Source organism: Bombus vancouverensis, chromosome 8 (assembly GCF_051014615.1).
Source record: "Bombus vancouverensis nearcticus chromosome 8, iyBomVanc1_principal, whole genome shotgun sequence".
Taxonomy (NCBI): Eukaryota; Metazoa; Arthropoda; class Insecta; order Hymenoptera; family Apidae; genus Bombus; species Bombus vancouverensis.
In genome coordinates, this window is record NC_134918.1 from 5900670 (window position 1) to 5919466 (window position 18797).

General features: G+C 33.9%; 3 protein-coding genes across 4 annotated transcripts in view; all 3 read right to left on the reverse strand.

Moving 5' to 3' along the window:
• Positions 1 to 18797, reverse strand: part of LOC117164839 (uncharacterized) — a 55465-nt gene that overhangs the window by 4733 nt on the left and 31935 nt on the right. The window lies entirely within an intron of this gene.
• On the reverse strand, positions 5066 to 13701 carry LOC143302418 (uncharacterized). 2 transcript variants are annotated; one of them, XM_076620720.1, is made up of 2 exons: positions 13608 to 13701; positions 5066 to 7961 (listed from the first exon to the last, which is right to left on the reverse strand). In XM_076620720.1, the coding sequence occupies exon 2, from the start codon at positions 7886 to 7888 to the stop codon at positions 6188 to 6190; it is 1701 nt and encodes a 566-aa protein (XP_076476835.1). In that variant the 5' UTR covers positions 7889 to 7961; positions 13608 to 13701; the 3' UTR covers positions 5066 to 6187. The 2 variants fall into 2 exon arrangements, with proteins under 2 accessions (XP_076476835.1, XP_076476834.1); XM_076620719.1 differs by lacking the exon at positions 13608 to 13701 and adding an exon at positions 8037 to 9098.
• LOC117164767 (uncharacterized) lies at positions 12095 to 15675 on the reverse strand. Its single transcript, XM_076620722.1, has 2 exons — positions 15409 to 15675; positions 12095 to 13821 (listed from the first exon to the last, which is right to left on the reverse strand). The coding sequence occupies exon 2, from the start codon at positions 13746 to 13748 to the stop codon at positions 12828 to 12830; it is 921 nt and encodes a 306-aa protein (XP_076476837.1). The 5' UTR covers positions 13749 to 13821; positions 15409 to 15675; the 3' UTR covers positions 12095 to 12827.

Genomic DNA, 18797 nt, shown 5'->3' on the forward strand with positions numbered 1-18797 from the left:
TTCACCAACTTCTTCAAGATGTGAATCTTCGATGTAATTCCCGGCGAAATAAAGAAGCCCATAAAATCTTTGTTAAATCTAACACACAGTTTTCTTCATTTCTTCATGAAATCTTTTAGGATGTGATCGATATGCATGACAGGAAGAGGAGGCAATGATCCAGAATGGATCTTTCTATGACATATAAGACCAGCCTTCTGAGCAAACGATTTTCCACACACGTCGCAGACATAAATCCTTTCTCCTGTGTGCAACAGTAAATGCTGACTCAAACTGCTATGAGTGGTAAACGCTCTGGCACAAACAGAACAGCTATACGGTTTATCACCAGTGTGTATCCTCATGTGTTTTCTGAAATCGTGATTTTCAAAGAATGTTTTCCCACATTCTTCGCAGACAGACTTCTCTTTCTTTTCGTGCTGAGTCAACACATGCTGATCTAGGTTCTCTTTGGTCACCAATCTCTTGTGACATACCGGGCACTCGTATTTCGCTTTATAGTGAGCGTGTTTCTGATGAGTATACAGGCTGTGACTGTTTTTACAAGTTTTGCCACAAACGTCGCATATCACAGGAGGTTCTTTGTGATTCAGTCTCATGTGAGTCGTTAAATCACCTTTGATCTTGAATTCCTTGCCGCATTGCTCACAGGAGAACTCATAAAGCTGTGTGTGTTTTCGTACAAAGTGAGATCTCAAAGTTTCCTTTCGAGAACAGATAAGACCACAAATAATGCAGGCGAATTTCCTGTTACTGGTTGATCTATTCTCGCCTGAATCTTCGTGATTCTGTACCAAGTGAGCAATCATTGTGGATCTTTTGTTACAGCGGAAGTCGCAGATTGTGCATGATAAAGCTTCCTGTTTTTGAGATACTAGTTCCATGAAAGAATCGTCTTTTGAGGATACGTCCTTCTTCTTTCGATTTTCGTGAGTAAGTTTGTGCCTTTTTAATAAGTACTTCTTTTTGAATTGTTTTTGACAGATATCACAGGCTGGTAAGATCCTAGAGTCCTCCTCTTGAGATGAGTTTGTTTCTTGTTTGGTTCCTCCGGCGGGTGTAGGTAATTTTGAAATGCAGATGGAATCTGATTGGGATAGTCCGTCCCTAAAACAGGAAAATTGCTAAAGTTTATTAGAGTCCTGCAAGGATGGTACTTACTGACGATGATTACTTACAGTCGAAGTTAATAGTCACGACGAGTTTGATGTGAAAATAGTAAAATTAGCAGTAGTAGGTATTTATTCTATTGTTTGGGGATAATGATAACGATGATTCATGTTTTTATTCGATGTAGCAAGAAAATGGTACAAATAGTTGATTATAAATGGCTGACAATAATTCGTGAGATATAATTACACTTTTCAATTTCATTGTAATTCTTGAAACGTCATTTAGGATTTATAAAATAGTAAACACGAAGAATGTAAATTGCGATTCAACCAACAAATGGAAAGATGTCTAATAAATTTTCATTGATATAAAAAAATTGAATTCATTATTGAACGTTGTATTCATTGCGAGATATTCAATTTTTGTATCAATAGAACGAAGGATGCTAGAAAAATTTCAAGAAATTTATAGTTTGAACGCATGTTGAAGATGTTTCAAAGATATTATGCAATGTATTTTTAACTATATTATTGATGGTGTAATCAAGTGGCAAAAATCCATAATAGAGGCAATTATTTCTCTTTATGGCACTTCAAGGATGCACAATTATTGATTAATTGTTAGAGATGAACTTGCCGCTTCCCGAAATAGTTGTACTGAATTTCCTGAAACATAAAATCGTAAGTACGATTAAATTTAAAATTAGCTCATTGGTCAAAGCATCGTGTACCTTGAAACTTATTTATATAGTTACCTATAACTATTTTATGAACTTTAATTAAATCAACGTTAAATTGTTTAATACTTGTAATAAATTTTATACAATACTTATCTACAATTTAATTCATTTCACCTGAGATAAGATGGCATGCCAATCGTTTCACATTTTCCAAAACTCCAACAACGTAAATCAACGTTCATTTACATTTGCATATAATAGAAATCGCGCACTGTTCACTGCGTAAAAGATAATTTCATTTAAAGAAAGAAAATAGAATCTATTTTCTATTTAAATAAATCAAATAAAATAAAAATTAGTTGTTATTTTATTTTAGGTAATGATAGACAATTATGGAGAACTTTGTACGATAGTTAAGAAAAATATATATTTTCCACGAGATTGTGCTCAAAATAAATTTTTATAATCTCATCTTGTATACAATATATTTCACAATGCATCTTGTTATTCATTCCCCCAAATGATTCGTTTCCACAATAATCACATAATCTGGTAGAAACGAATCGTATAAAACTATATATTTTTTTTTTACGGATGGAGTATGTACACGAAAATGAATGAAAGCATGGGAAAATAAATGTTTGAAAATATTAATAAAATAAATACAAACATCGACGTTCACGTTCGGATTATAATAAAATCATAACCATAAAAATTAGATAATTGAAATTAAGTGAAAAATTAACTGGGAATTAAGAATTTAAGATTTCCCCTTCGTAATTTTCCATCTCGATTAATAAGAATGTAATACAATTAATGACACAGCGTGTTACTAACGAATCGAGGAAGATCGATTTTTGCTTTATACTGATCTTACAATTGATTCAACAAATTGAAGTTAATTTAATTAACTAATATAAAATCTTCTGGTATGATGAACACGAGAATCTTTTTCTTAATCCAGATATGTATATAATTCCTCCAAAAGGATGATCATGAGGAAAGTCTATTTCTGACAGCAGGTATTCATACTGCTTCACATCCTTCTGCAAGAAAGTCATTTTTCCAGTTCATTTGACTCTGCCACAACCGTCGAATTTTTAATGCCTCAATCTGGTCCCCATTTCAATTGAATTCAGAGTTTCCATTTCAATCGGGTTTGAATATTAGGAATATTAGGAAAATAGGAAAAACTCTAACACGAAGTTGAAATTAGAAATCATAAATCACTCGCTAATATTATTAATTGATAAAGCATTAAGTAACTTGATATCTGCAATTCATGGAAATACAAATTGTAGCTTTAGAAATTACTCAGTCACTGAGAGTAATGTTAGACTTTGAACGAGGAACGAATTAGATCATTCCAAAGAAATATCAAGTATGTAGTAAGTTTAAAAATAGCTGGATTAAGAAGATCAACTTCCATGTTTTATAACGTCAGTTCATCATTAAATGTGCACGACACACACGTCTATTCCCACGATAAAATCATTCTTTCTTCATAAAGTCGCTAAGAATATGTTCTATATGCACCACTGGCAATGGAGGATGCACTCCAGGATGTGATTTTCGGTGACAAATCAGGCCAGGCTTCTGCGTGAACGTTTTACCGCAAATATCACAGAGATATGGTCGTTTACCCGTATGAATAAGCAAGTGTTGCCTGTAAGCCGTGCGACGCGCAAAAGCTTTACCACATATGTGGCAATCGTAAGGTCTGTCCCCAGTATGCGTCATCATGTGTTGTTTTAATCGATGATTCTCTGTGAATGATTTTCCACATTCTTCACACACGAAACTCTCCCGTCTCTCGTGTTGCAGCAAAATGTGTTGATCGAGATTCTCTTGAGTGACCATACGTCTTTTGCAAATTTCACACTCGTACTTTGGTTTGAAATGTGCCCACTTCTGGTGCACATACAGAGAGTTACTATTCGAGCACGTTTTCCCACACACGTCGCAAACTATGGGTCCTTCTTTGTGTTTAAAACGTATGTGTAACCTCATGTCACCTTTGACTTTGAACTTTTTGCCACAATATTCGCAATCGTATTTATATTCTGACGCGTGCTTACGTTCTAAATGTTCCTTTAATCTACGTCTATTCTGGCATTTAAATTCGCATACGTCGCAAGAGTACTCTTCAGGTTCTGTGGAGTACCTATAGCTATTTTGTCTTCTACCTATACGTTTGGTCGAGTGTTTTCTACTAATGTGAGAATGAAGCGTAGATTTGTTTGTACTTTCGTAGTTGCAGAAGTTGCAGGCATACGTTAGACTTTCGACATCCTTTGCTTCTTCCTCTTCAGCTTTGTGCTCCAAAGCGACATGCATCTTGAAGGCGACCAGACTGCGACATATTTTGAAACAGACTTTGCACTTGTAGCGCTGGGCTTGTTCGTGAACAGCGTTTCTGTGTCGTTTTAGCATCTGCATCACCGGAAAACAGATGTTACACTCTTCGCAAGCATAGACATTGGTGTCGTCATAGTGATCTTCGTTCGTCGATGAAACATCGTCCATATCTTCCTTTTTTATTTTAATAGGGGATAGATTGTCGCTTGCCTCGTTATCAGCTGGAATCATAAAAATTTCTTCCGCGTCATCATTGTTCTTTAGGGTATCATCTGTTGGTTTTGCGACTGTTTTTTCACATTCTGAGAGTTTTGATGGATTTGCTGGAAGGAAGGCATAGTACAGGCAACCCTCAACGTCGACTACTTGCCACGCTTGCATCGGAATTGATTCCTTGCCGTATATAAAACGTCCATCCCCATTCAGAATCCTGAAAATTACAGAACAGTCAGTTACTTGACAAACGAATTATTTTGTCGACAACTCGGAAATATTCGCCTGCTTTTTACATTATTACAAGTGAAACTTCAACACACGAGAACATGTGAGGATTTTTGTCATTGCAGTTAAATAACTGGAAATTATACTTGTCCACATACATGAATCTAAGATAAAGTTCTCACAAACGAAGGAAGAAGAAACGTGCCAGACTTACAATTGCAGACAAATTGTCCAATTGCTGTGTAATTATGGTTAAATTACAGGAAATTAGTCAAGCGAAAATAGAAGAACTTCATTGGTCGGTTAGTAAACATTTCGCTGTAATGAAACTGTAATGAAGATTAATGAATATCATTGTTGAATATAACACTATGAGAGACTCGATTCAATGTCGGATATATTATATATATATATATATATATATATATAAAAAAAAGGTCTTGCAGTATGATGTATTTTACAGATATGCAAGGTATATATATATATATTCGGAGTGTTACAAATGAACGAAATTGCCCAATAACAATTTTAATATAAAATAGTATTTTTTTTACAAATAATTTAATTCAGATGATTAGAATTTAAACAAAAATTTAAACAATCGTTTGGAAATGCGTTTTTAAATGTCTCGATATGTTAAATAGGAGTGGAGATAATTCCAATATTCCAAACATATAATCTTTCAAAAATGAGGATGCAACGCAGTGCGTACTACAAACGCAAGAGAAGATGAATTGTATGCGCTGCATACAAAAACAGTTAATTTCATAGAGATTCTCTTTCTGGAAATTTTAAATCTCCATAGCGTGTCATAATAACGCTAGCAAATTATAAAAATAACATAGGCGGTAAGCTATCGTATACGCGTAATATCTTACGAGTAGCTTAACTTTTGACATTGTTCTTTGACTCTTTGCGGTCCACTGGTTTGCCTCGCATTTAAAATAAATTTAATTTATTTTCATACTTTTATAAAAAGTAACGTGTACTGTTGTTGAAATACAGTAGAATCTTCACTGTATGAACTAATTGGGGGACAAAAGTGTTCGATCAAACCGATCAATTTTTGAATAATACAGTTGAGAGATAACGTGGAGGATAACGGGTGTTTCCATAAGGAATGTTCTACTGTGTTTCTTTTACTACTTTTAAATTGAATAGTAATAAAATAGAATGTTTTACACGAGGATAAAATGGTACAAGAGATGAAATCTTTAGTTTGAGAAAATTTTTAGCAATGTTAATTTTCATCTTTTTAATAGAAAAATTTTACTTTAATCTTTAATAGAAAAATCTTTATATATTTTACGCCATTATATAAATACCTGTACCATTTTCTCTTTAGATAAATACTGACTCTATGATCGGAAAGAAGCGAAAAACACACTTTCTGCTACTCCTCTCTTAGAAATGAAAAATATCCAATAAAACAGAATGTGAAATCCAATTCAACGTGAAAGATCGCAAAGATATGATCTCTAATAATAACATAAATCATAAAGCGTTAATTGCACGAGACTGTTCGCTGTAAATCAGTTCTCAATCCAGGCTTCGCCCTTAAACGATCCACTTCAATTGTTTATACAATTAACAGTCTCAATTATTCATCACATCGTTTAATATATGGTCGATCAACACTCTTGGAAGCGGAGGATGTGATCCAGGATGAGATTTTCTATGACTGATCAATCCAGGCTTCTGCGTGAATGCTTTGCCGCAAATATCGCAAACGTATGGCCTGATGCCAGTATGAATTAACAAATGTTGCTTCAACGCTGTTCTGCGTGCAAACGATTTGTTGCATATGGTACAAGTGTACGGTTTGTCACCAGTGTGGATCCTCATGTGTACCTTTAATCTACTGTTTCTGGAGAACGTCTTGCCACATTCTTCGCAAACCACGTTCTCCCTCTTCTCGTGCTGTCGGATCATATGCTCGTTCAAATTTTCTTGAGTGACCATTCTCCTTTTACATACTTGACACTCGTATTTTGCTTTATAATGCGCAAATTTCTGGTGTACGTACAATGAGTTGCTGTTCAGGCACGTTTTTCCACAAACATCACAGATAACCGGTTGTTCTTTATGACTGAAACGTATGTGATTCGTTAAATCGCCTTTTACTTTGAATTTCTTTCCACAAGTCTCGCAAGAAAATTTAAAATCATCCGTATGCTTCCTGGCCACGTGTACTTTTAGTTCGTATTTATTCTTATTCTTATAGTCACATTGAGTGCAATAAAATAATTGCGGTTGACCATCGGACGTGCAAGATTTTGGTACCTTATGCTTCCTTTTTATATGCGAGTATAAAGACGATTTTTTATAAGTCTTAAATGAACATTCGTTACACGAGTATTCTTCGCCGATGTCCATCTTATGCTGTCGCTTATGCGAGTATAGCGTACTTTTCTTTGCACATTTAAAGTCACACAGATTGCATTGTTCCTCGACAGACTTTTTACTTTGTTTCTTGCTTGCGCGAGTGGCCACTGAAGGTTCATTCTTGCATTGGAACTCGAACGGCGTGCTTGAGACAGTCGAACTGTCCTTATCTTGCTCCTCTAAACAGGTTCCTCTAGATTCTTCCTTCTCTGAAGGTTTATCGTTGCATCTCTTTGAGATTTCCTCGCTATTGAGCGTCTGATGATTCAGCGTTATATGAGAAATCAGAGTGCCGCTTCTTTTACACAAGAAGTTGCAACTATTGCACGTGAAGTAAGTCGTCTTCCGGTCTCTGTGTTCCTCCATGTGTTTCTTCAAATTAGACCGAGTACCACATTTTCTGTTACAAATGATGCACAAGATTTTTAAATCTTTTTTGACTACAGACTTGTGTTTCTTTCTAATATGAACGTTTAACATGGACCTCTCGCTACAGATAAACTCACAGGATGTGCAACCGTATCTCCTTTTCTTCCTTGGTTTCTGCGATTGCATCGGTTTAATCTGTTTTCCCGAAGATACCTTCGGTCGATGTCTAGAGTTCAGTCGTTTTCTACGAAGCCACGAGTTCAACTTGTTGGACATCTTGTGCCTGTTTAACATACTTTCCATAGGGAACTTCATATTGCACTTGTCACACGTGTAAAAGTTGTATAAGTGCACCAAACTGCCGACGTAGGTTTTTACGTTATTCTCTTCTTCATCGGTCTCCATTTTTACGCATGTTAGGGAGATGTTGGGATTTTCTTCGATAATTTCTTTCGAAAGTTCTAACATTTTCTTGTCGTCCAATACAGGCACCAACGAGTAGTGCAATTTACCATCAGGATCGACGTGCTGCCATAATTGCATGGGTACAGAGTCCTCCCCAACGATGAATCGACCGGAAGAATCCGTGGTGAGGAGCTTTCCACAAGATCGGTCCCTAAAACACAATTGAAAAGGAATGATTACTTTCGAAGGATTTTATTTGCCATTTTGGTACATAAGCATTACTTACTGCTGATCTAAGTCGTCTTTACAGATTTCTATGCGATTTTATCTGAATAGAAATGTATGGTATATGAGGTTTGCGAGATTGGGAGTGATTTGTTTTTTATTCCGCACTATTCTGTTTTTTTGAGCGATTACATTGATTTTATTGATATCTTCGTATTCGATTCTAAAACGTACGAACTCGCGTATGACGAACGTACAAAATTAAAAAATTGCAGAGAGACGCGAGGAATGTGTCAAATACACGGAGATAAATAAATATGAAAATAATGACATATATTTACAGGATAAAGTGTTCAAGTCATGATGAGTATATATTTTCAAAAATATTAAAAATATTATCAAACTTTTGGTATTTCCAAGAAAATACTCACTCGTTTTATGAACTTTATCCTGTATATACAAGCTGTTTTACATTGTTTTACGTACTTAATGCTAATTATTTTATATATCGTAAAGTACGATGTTATATACTATTATACTTCATCGTAATCTCTCTCTTTTCATTCATACTGCGCTTTACGCTTCGATCTCAGATCGATTCACACAGACGCTCCATAATATAAATTAAAATGCCACAAAATATTTTTCGAAAAAGAAATGCTGTCAAAGCATTCACAGATAAGTACGAAAGTGTAAATAAGTATAGCTAAAATCATTACAAGTATTATCTATAGACCACGGATATTTATAGAAATTCATAGTTTTATAGATACAAGTGAAAAAATTGGATCCAAGCAGAGATATGTTTCGTTTTTTTTAAATATTAAAACTAGTATTTTAAATGCTTTATATATTTTTATTTATTATATGTAATCTCTGGATTTTCGTGTCTTTCGGATTAATTCAGTTACACGAATTCAAGAGACTTGACTAATGAGAATAAGTGTAGAAATTGGAAAGAATATTTAAAAGGAAAAAAGTAAATAACGAGCTCATATTGACAAATTGGTCTCAAGTTGCTTGAATTCAAGTAACGTAACTAATCCGAATGGTCTTTTCTCATAAATGCATAAAAAACGCAGTCTAATCACGATTTCTAAAATACTATATGTATTGTTATGTTACAGCGAAATCTCTGCTTGGCGTTCAGTCACAGTGTCGGTAACGCTTTTCTTTTTCCCAAGAGGCACAGGAGGCGAAGACAAATGAGCGTCAGGATGTTTCCTTCTATGCTCTATCATATAATATCTCCTCTTAAAGGACTGTCCACAAAGATCACAGATATGTGGCCTTTCCGTAGAATGCGTTAAAAGATGCGTATTTCTCATATGCGACGTTCTAAAGTTTTTCTTGCAAATATGACAAGTATACGGTTTTACGCCTGTATGTGTAGTTATATGAGTCGCTAGATACCTTTTTGATGCAAATACCTTTCCACAGTCTTTACACTCGTACGTTCTACTGTGTTGTTGCATATGATTGTCTAAGTTCTCCTGTGTCAAGAGCCTTTTATTACAAACGTTACATTGGAACTTATATTCGTTCAAATGAGCTACTTTCCTGTGCTTATACAAAGAATAGTTGCTCGTGTAAAATTTTCCACAGATGTCACACATGTGCTGCGAATTGCTGTGAGTTCCAATGTGGAATTTCAAGTCCCACTCCATTTTGAAACGCTTCCCACAGTGTTCACACGCGAATTTATAATCGTCCGTGTGTCTTCTAATGTAATGAGACTTGAGATTGTTCTTCGTCTTCGTACGATAATCACATTTGTCGCAGCAATGTAATAAACTGGAGTCGACGTCTTGATGGATTAGACGATGAGCTTTCAAGTCGCATTTGTACTTGAAGGTTTTGTCGCAAGTTGAACATTTGAAGGGTCGGTGGAAGCTGTGCTTGCTGGTAATATGACGGAGGATCTTGCTCTTCTGTTCGAAGGTCGTTTGGCAGATATCACAGGTATAAGTACCGTCGTTGAGTTTCTTATATAGATCTTCTTGTTGTGTACTTTGTTTCTCGTTATTTTGTAACTGATTCGAACAATTGTTGAAATTTAGAGATAACTTTTTCTTTGTAGGATTTTTCGACGAAGTCGTTTCGTCGTCGTTTATTTTTCTATGTTTGGAGTTTGTGTTATTGGTTGAAATACTTTTCGTTTCTGTGCGACTAGAAGAGTTATTCAAACGCCCGTTGCTTCTACGTTTGCGGTTCTTCGAAGCTCGCAACGCGATTCTTCTTTGAAGAATGCTCGATGATTTGCGAGAAGCTCTTAATTGGTCTTTCGGTTGTTTAGGAGCGATGGCTTTATTCTTCGGGGTTAAGTGCTGCGTTGGTTTCCTAAAACATGAATGAAACGAGTCAGTAAAAATTATTCTTACTCTTTGGTGAAGAAATTTATGGAGCATATATTTTTTCTTCTTGTACTCCGTATTAGCGAAAGTTGATGATATTTCTTTGATGCACATTTATATTTTCACATGAGATTATTTATTTCTTTCCATCTATTAGATATTGAAAATAATTGTACATATTATCAAATGCGTTGAAATGAATTCTTGCAGTATTTGCTTTTTAAAATACTTATGTATGTATAAGTTATCGTATATAATAAATATAATCGCAGACATATTTATTAATTACAAAAGCATGATTGGAGAACCTGAATTTTATTAAATCATCTAAATAAAATCATTAAATATTAATAATACAAGTAAACCAATAAACCTTATGTCCCAATATCTAATGAATATTTAGTGAGATGCATAAATCCTCAACATTTCATTAAAGAAAAACAAAGGAGTCATGTTTTTTAACGATATTAGCATATACTTTCCATTCATCATGCAATGATCTACATATTTATTCTTGATTATTGCTTAGCAATGGCGTTAGTAATGAAATAGACTGAAAGTTTTCTTCTCTTGTATGCAAACAAGTGGCCCAACACTTAAGTGTGTTAAAAGATAAATTCTACCACCGGTGCAGACGAAAATTTTACTGCAAATATCGACGTGTATGGGAGAATGAAATCCAATGATCTTCATCGTATAATTGCAATTTTTGTGATTATACAGAGGAAGAATAATTCATCTTTCTGCGGATTTTTTATCATTTGTTTGTTCGACGATACTGCTAATGCATAATGTGTACCTAGAATAGAAATTATATTTACCTGAAAGATTTGTAAATTAAAACTCTGAAAAGATATCATTAGAAACACAATATGTATACATATTCCAATGAATATAATTACAGGGAATAAATTATTTTCATAGCGCAATGATTTAAATTATACGAATAATGATTCAGATGAAACATAGATTTTATGAACATAAAAGCAGTAACACTTGTATCAAACATAGTTTATAATCATCTTGTGTAATGTAGCAAGATATGTATACAGTATAATAAATATTTAAAGACGGCATGCGATTAATTAAATTCCAACACAGGTATTTGCTGTAGTTCGATTTTCTGAGGAAAGAGAGTGGAATTTAATCGATTGCAGAAAAGCTTCTATTAATTAGACATTCGATCTATTTTTTGCTATTATAAAAAGTGAAATTTACAGACTGAAAAGACCATTAATAAAAAGGTTGCCACAGTGATAGTTGAAAGATTCACCTACAAGAAAGAATAGCCTTCGTCTTGTATTCTTAAAAAGCAAAAAGGCTGTTAGAGAGTTTAATTTTTTTCTCTTATTCACTAATGTACAATTTAATTCTGATATCTGTCATACCTACATGTATCTTCGTTTTCAACGAAACTCATTATTCGGTTTTAGATATTTTTGAAACACTATTGACACTTTTTAATCAACGTGTTGACCTAGAAAATATGCAACGTGTGAAAGTACAATATAAAAAGTTACTTTAAATTATAATACTTACTTTTTACACTCCCGAATTTCACAAATTATCATAACATTAAAATATTTGCCTTTATTCTGTAAAATTTTTTAACGATACGAAAAAATAAATAAAAACAATATGCGTTTTAAGAGAAACGATATTCGTTTATTTTATACTTACAGTATATCAACGCATATATATTTGAAACTAATATGAACACCCTTTTCCGTTTACAGCCAAAGAATATAAACAATACTTAAATATCTGCGCGTAACAGAAATTAATATTTAACATTAATATCACGTCAACATTGCAAATTTATATACTATGTAAGTGGATATACAGAGTGTACCCAATTTAAATGTCAAAATTTCGGGAGCGTGTAAAGGACCAATACGTTAAAAAAAAAGGACCTTTAGAGATTTGCTTCATTTTGGAGAAAAACGAAAAGAAAAAGAAGAAGCAGAAAAGTTCGTTTTTTCACTTATTCATTCACGTTATCTATTTTATAAAAATAATGTTTAAAGAATATTTTTTTACATTTAACATTGGCCACGCTAATTACAGCTATCAGAATAAATAAATGTTAATAAACAATCAAAAAAACGAACTTTTTCATTTGATCTTCTTCGCGATCTTCAAAATATAGTAGAAACGAACAAATGAATCTCCAAAGGACTTTTTGTATCGCTTTAACGTATCGGTCCCTTACACGCTCCCAATGTTTTGATATTTAAATTGGGAATGATCTGTATGTAAAGCTGTACAATCGATCAATGTCTTCTCTCTCTCATGAAGATTTATACATAATATTCTAATTAATATATTATTTATACATAATATTTTAATTAATATAATATTATTTATACATAAATTTAATTATTTGAAAAATAACATCATCCTATAATATCAAAAGAAGAAAAGCAAAGAATGATAGATAAAATAACAAACCTCAGTAATCACACACAAAAGAAACAAATTAGTTTCCATTGCACAATTTAAAACTGTTCAGATTGTTTGTGCGATTCTTGATGCTTCAAAAACGAAGCCTTATATTTAAACACGGCTCCACAAATGTCACAGTTAAAGATGAGGAGATGTCGTTGCATGTGCTTATTTAGTAACCTCAAGCTGCTGAATTGCCGTTTGCACTTGGAGCAATTGAATACTCGCTTCACTTTACCCTTGTTTTGCGAGGTCGCACACTCTATGTTCTGATTACCCCTAATTGCCCCGTAACATACACGAGTGTAAGCGTTTCTATGTGACTTGGATATGCGCCGGTGCTTTCGAAGAAAATGACTATTTCGATACGTTTTTCCACAAATCTCGCAATAACATGGGTCGACCACATGTTTTGCTTCATGATGTCTTTTAAGATCACCATTAAATTTAAACGTCTTCGGGCAAAGTGGACATTGGTAATCGGCGAATTTCGAGTGCATCCTGATCTGATGACGAGTCATACTTTGCTTTTGTTTCGACATAAAGCCGCATTCCGAGCACTCGAATATTTTACCGGTATCTTCGTGCAGCATCATATGAAACTTCAGCGTCTTCTTGGTCTTTAGGAGTCGATGGCACACCGAACATTCCACCCGTATGTTACTATGAGTCTCTAAATGCCTCTGCAATGCGTACTTCTTCTTGAAGATCTTCGAACAATAGTCGCAAGTAAACATTTCCTCGTTGCTCGTCATACTTTCAGAACCATTGGAACATTGATCCAACCAATGAGAAAATTGTACAGGTGTCTGAATAAATAGATTCGTATGTACCTGAGCAGTTTCGTTAATTTGAGGATCGATTAGCTGTCGTTCAGTCGTGTCTTCAGGTATGTCTTTTTCCTCTAACTTGATGGTAACATCTCCCGTAATGCACTCTTCTTCGTGTTTCTGTGCCGATGTTTTGTGCTCCATGGGAAGGAGGAAGTATTTGTCGACGTTTTGCACCACGAGGTACGTTTGCTCGAGCGGATCACGCTGTGTCGACCTAAAAGCGAAAAACAAAGTTGCATTAATTGGAGGCCTGATTTTGCTATATATATTTATTTCATGGAGGACGTATAAAGTTTTTACGTTGCTGACCATGTGTACCAGGATTATTCGTTATATTCGCTGGAAAACTCTAACAAATTTTGTTTTTTATACGACATATGTATATATATATATATACATATCATATATATATATATATGATATGAATGAAGTAACATCAGTAACAAATTAATGTAATAGATGGAAAATAAAAGAGATAAAAGATATTTGCATTAAATATCGGTACATATTTCTGATACTTATGATCGACAATGTATTTATGATCCTAGCAGATTCGTTACGATAGAAATAAACACATGTGTTTCCTTCTTCCGAGGGATGCCTTACGTAGTTGCTGAAAAATGTTTCAAGTATGTACATTATATTCGTGTATGATACTGAAAGGAAACTAAATAAAAAATTAAACCAAGCTCGTTACACATGAAAAGATTCTTCTTATAATTAATTACGTTGGTTTCGTTTTATTTCACATATACGATAATATTAAATTCAATATTTTATACATGAGTATTGAATATCAAAAATAATCATCTATAAATGTGGAAAAAAGAATGAAGAAGACCGCACATTGTTATATACGAATATGGTGTCTCTTCTCCACTAAAAAAAGTACACTAGATCAGTAGTATGCTAAACACTAACAAAAAGGGTTATTTTTGATTGAAAAAATTATTCTTCTGTACAGTATATCAGTAATACAGTCCATGAGAACTAAGGTATTTTACATGATCTTATATACTTATATATTTTCGTCTCTTTTTTTCAAATTTACATGAGATATTCTCATGTAATAATGAGATTATTCTCTCGTAAGAATATCTGTATCTATATTACATTCCTTGTATTACTGTCATATTCATATATATATATAAGACATATATATATATTTTTTTTTGATTTACAAAGTCTGAATTTCTGTTAAATCTCAATACGATATCCAACTAAAAAGAGTTTTATGTCAGAGAATGATTTTCATTTCTTATGTTACATTAAATGTACATCTACGCTGTACAGAGTACTTACATTAGCTTGTTGAACGAATCCAGCATCAAACATCGCGATCGAAATTTTTATGAAAACCAATTTCTTTAATTAATCAACACAAATGTCTATTTCCACAAATATATAATACGTATCTTCCAAGCGAAATGAATACCTTTTCAACGAAACAAACTTTTATAGATATAAAAGATTTCATAAAATTTCACTTCGCTTGAATTAACATTCAAGATCTTTAAAATTAATAATTAACTATTCGCCTGCAGTTTTTTATTATTCAATGAAAATATATCGATAGGAACAATTTAATATTAGTATTACAAATTACGGTTATACAATTACCGTATTACGAAAGATAAAAAAAAGAACAGGGGAGAAACTGACTATAGGACACAGAAATGGTATTTTAAATAAAACATTAGTAGGAAAAGAATAATTTAAACTTAACTACCTCATATAATAACTGCAAGTATTTATCACATTCAACCAAAACTCATTTTTTCAAAACAGGTAAAAGACTTACGTATTACGTAGCCTGGTGAGTATAGTGCAGCCATATCGATCGCGTACTTGTAATTCGAAACTCACATAAATTCAGTGACTCAATGAAACACTTAACTACTTCACAGAATGCATCAAAGGAAGTTTCACCGTAACAGTCTCCAAATCAATTAATCATTCGAGAAATCGATGCCATCGATCACATGCTTTTCACGTCCTAACGTTACATGTAAAATGGAAATATACAAAAGTGTCTCATCACACGTTGTCTGTTCGTCTTGCAATTACTTGCTACTCTTGTTCACGATTATTTTGTCTTGTACACCGTGTAGCAGGTTTGTTATTTTAATTGGAGGAGGTGGTGGGTGCACCCCAGGGTGCTTCCTGCGATGCAACATCATGGGTGACCTCTGGGTGAAACTCTGACCGCAAATGTCGCATACGTAAGGCCTTTCGCCAACGTGCGTCAACAGATGAATCTTCTGTGAGCTGAGACATCCAAACGTTTTCCCACAAATCGCGCACAAATAAGACTTTTCCCCGGAATGAGTCCTCAGATGCTTGGTGAGGCCATATTTTGTCTTAAATTCCATCCCGCATTGTTCACAAACGTATTTAATCTTGTGCAGCTCCATATGGTTATCTAAATTTTTCTGCGTCTTGAATTTCTTCTTACATGTCTGACAGGGGAATTTCTTCACCTTCGTCTTGTGTTTGTAATGCTTATGGAAGTACAGTGAGCTTTTGCTGGGATAAGACGAGCCACAGATATCACACACGCAAGACTCTGTATCATGATCTTTCACGTGTGTCGTATAATCTGATTGTACCTTAAACATCTTTCCACATTGTTCACATTTATAGTTATAGTCTTCTGTGTGCTTTCTAATATAATGGATCTTCAGGTAAGGCTTGGTGCGTGCTTTGAAGTCACACAGACTACATGCATGTAGGTTTACCGGTTCATCGTGAACCTCCATGTGCCTGCTTAGATGAGCTGTGGTTTTGAATCCTTTCGCACAAATAGGACACTTATGAGGTCTGGAGTTACTGTGCTTGAACATGTGCCGTGTATGTTTACTTTTACGATCGAAAGTCGCGTAACAGATCTCACACGTGTGTACTTTCTTCTTAGGGAGTATTGGTTTCACAGATTTATTTTTCTCCTGTTCTTGCTCCTGTTCTCTCTTTCGGAAGTCCAAGGGAGCGTCGTCTAGATCTTCGAAGGAATCGTTGCTACTTGAATCGTCTTTTATTTTTTCTTCTATCTGATTTGTCTTTGTTGAATGAACACCATCTTCTTTTGCTGGTTGAGCCTTCTTTTCTTCGGTGGAACCCGGTGGCGGTTCCTTCATCATGAACACACTCAGCGACGTCGGTATCCGAAAGTAATTATCTTCTAGTTTTACTATCAGAAAAGTTGGGGCGAGTGGATCTAGCGCATTGTACCTAAAAAACCATAAAGCTAGTCAGTCGATTGCGATAAAGATAGTCACTCTTGTGATTGGATGAGTGAGAGGATCGTATAATTTTTTGTTTTGTTCTGTTTCTTTCAGTTTTGTTAAACCGCGCACGAGAGCATGCACCTGGTATGTATATAAGATCAGTAGTCGTTTTAAGAAACTTGTCACTTCAGTAATTTCAGTAAAATTTGTTATGCTCTTCCTCTAGAAGCCTCGAATGCGTATATTTTTTGGTATGTGTTTCGATTATAGTCACTGTGTGTTTTACGCAACTTACGTATAGTTATTCTGTAGAAGAAAGAGTATTAAGTTATTTTAGTGTAATAATTGGTAGAAAATAATGGAAGAACAAGATAACAATAATCATGTACATTACATATGGTACAATTATATTACAAAATTGGGGTATTTTTAGGAAATATGCAACAGTTGTTTTCTATATATATATATTGGTTTAATATAATTTTATAAGTACGACAATATAACTTGATCTTGACAAATTTAACAGATCTTTCTCTTCCAACGATACTATGTAGAAAACGATTAAAATTCTTTTATTACAAATGTATAATATTAAAATTAAGATAAAATGTCAAACGTAAGTATAATAATTGTTTAATGCGTCAAGTCACAAGCAATTTTAATTTTGCAACCTCATTTAATGTCTGGTGCTATGAATAATTTTTTATTTCCTATTCAGTAATACAAAAATATAAAAAAATTGGAGCTTATGTAGGATAAGTTATTGTTATATTTCAAACATTATAAAATTTACAATAGTTATGATTTTGTTTTTAAAGATAGTAATCTAAATATATACAAATATACAAAAATGATCTATCTATCTTCAGATCTTAGTAATCAGTAGAAATGATAAATGCGACTACTTATTACAATTATGCACATGTACATATATTGCTGTTGACAATGGAATTCAGCATTTTTATAAAAATAACATCTTAAGATAAACTGTCGTTTCAAAAAATATTATTTGCCTTATATATATATGATGGTTGTAGTTTGTTATAAAAACCTGTTGTAAAAAAAAGTATAGCTTGTAATTTACAGCTTTTCTTTAAAGAAAAGATACGTGTAATAAAATTGATTGTAATATTTTTACAAAAAAGAATATCATCACATATATTAGTCTATAGAATATCACATATAGATTAAGATACCTAATATATCATGGTATCAGATAACTGAACAATTTTCCTCTTTGGAAATTACCTACTAGATGCCATAGGATCTCCATAAAATTACAAAAAATCAAAATTTTCATTCTCACAGTTGCCACTTAGTTTTTTAATGAAAAATCTCAAATGGTCAACCATCTCAACCATTTGGCATAAACTCTATCACCAATATTAAAAATTTTAATTACTGCTCAAAATATAGAAACCACCCCTCCCTGTAGTACATCAAACATACAAAATCACAATTCTCCACTCACGAAGAACGTGATTTCAAATCGATCATAATCTCGCGTCCAAAACGCAACTTTTATCGATCTGGTTATTCTGCAGTTTCTGCAGATAACTCCTAGCCAATTCAGCAATTTGCGGATGAGTCGAGTGTAATGGCGGAAGCGGTCCAGGATGATGCCTCCTGTGTCTCAATAGGCTAGAACGTTGCGTGAAATCCTCTTCACAAACGTCACATTTATAAGGCCTAATTCCAGCATGCGTCAAAACGTGTTGATAAAAATTACTGCTCGAAGGAAACGCTTTCTGACACAAGACACAGGTCAAAATCTTCGCCTGGCCATGTTTGAATCTTCTGTGACTCATTAATTCACGAGTTCCGCGATACTCTTTCCCGCACTCCTCGCATTTGAAGCCTTTCTCGTGGAGCCTCAAATGATTATCCAATCTACTCCTGTGAAGAAACTTCTTGCGACACAAGTGGCAAGTATGCTCGTATTTCACTTCCTTCGTACGTTTCTGAT

Coding starts and splice junctions, on each gene's coding strand:
- LOC117164767 (XM_076620722.1), bottom strand. CDS start 13,748: ATGGAGCACAAAACATCGGCACAGAAACACGAAGAAGAGTGCATTACG.
- LOC143302418 (XM_076620720.1), bottom strand. CDS start 7,888: ATGCAATTATGGCAGCACGTCGATCCTGATGGTAAATTGCACTACTCG.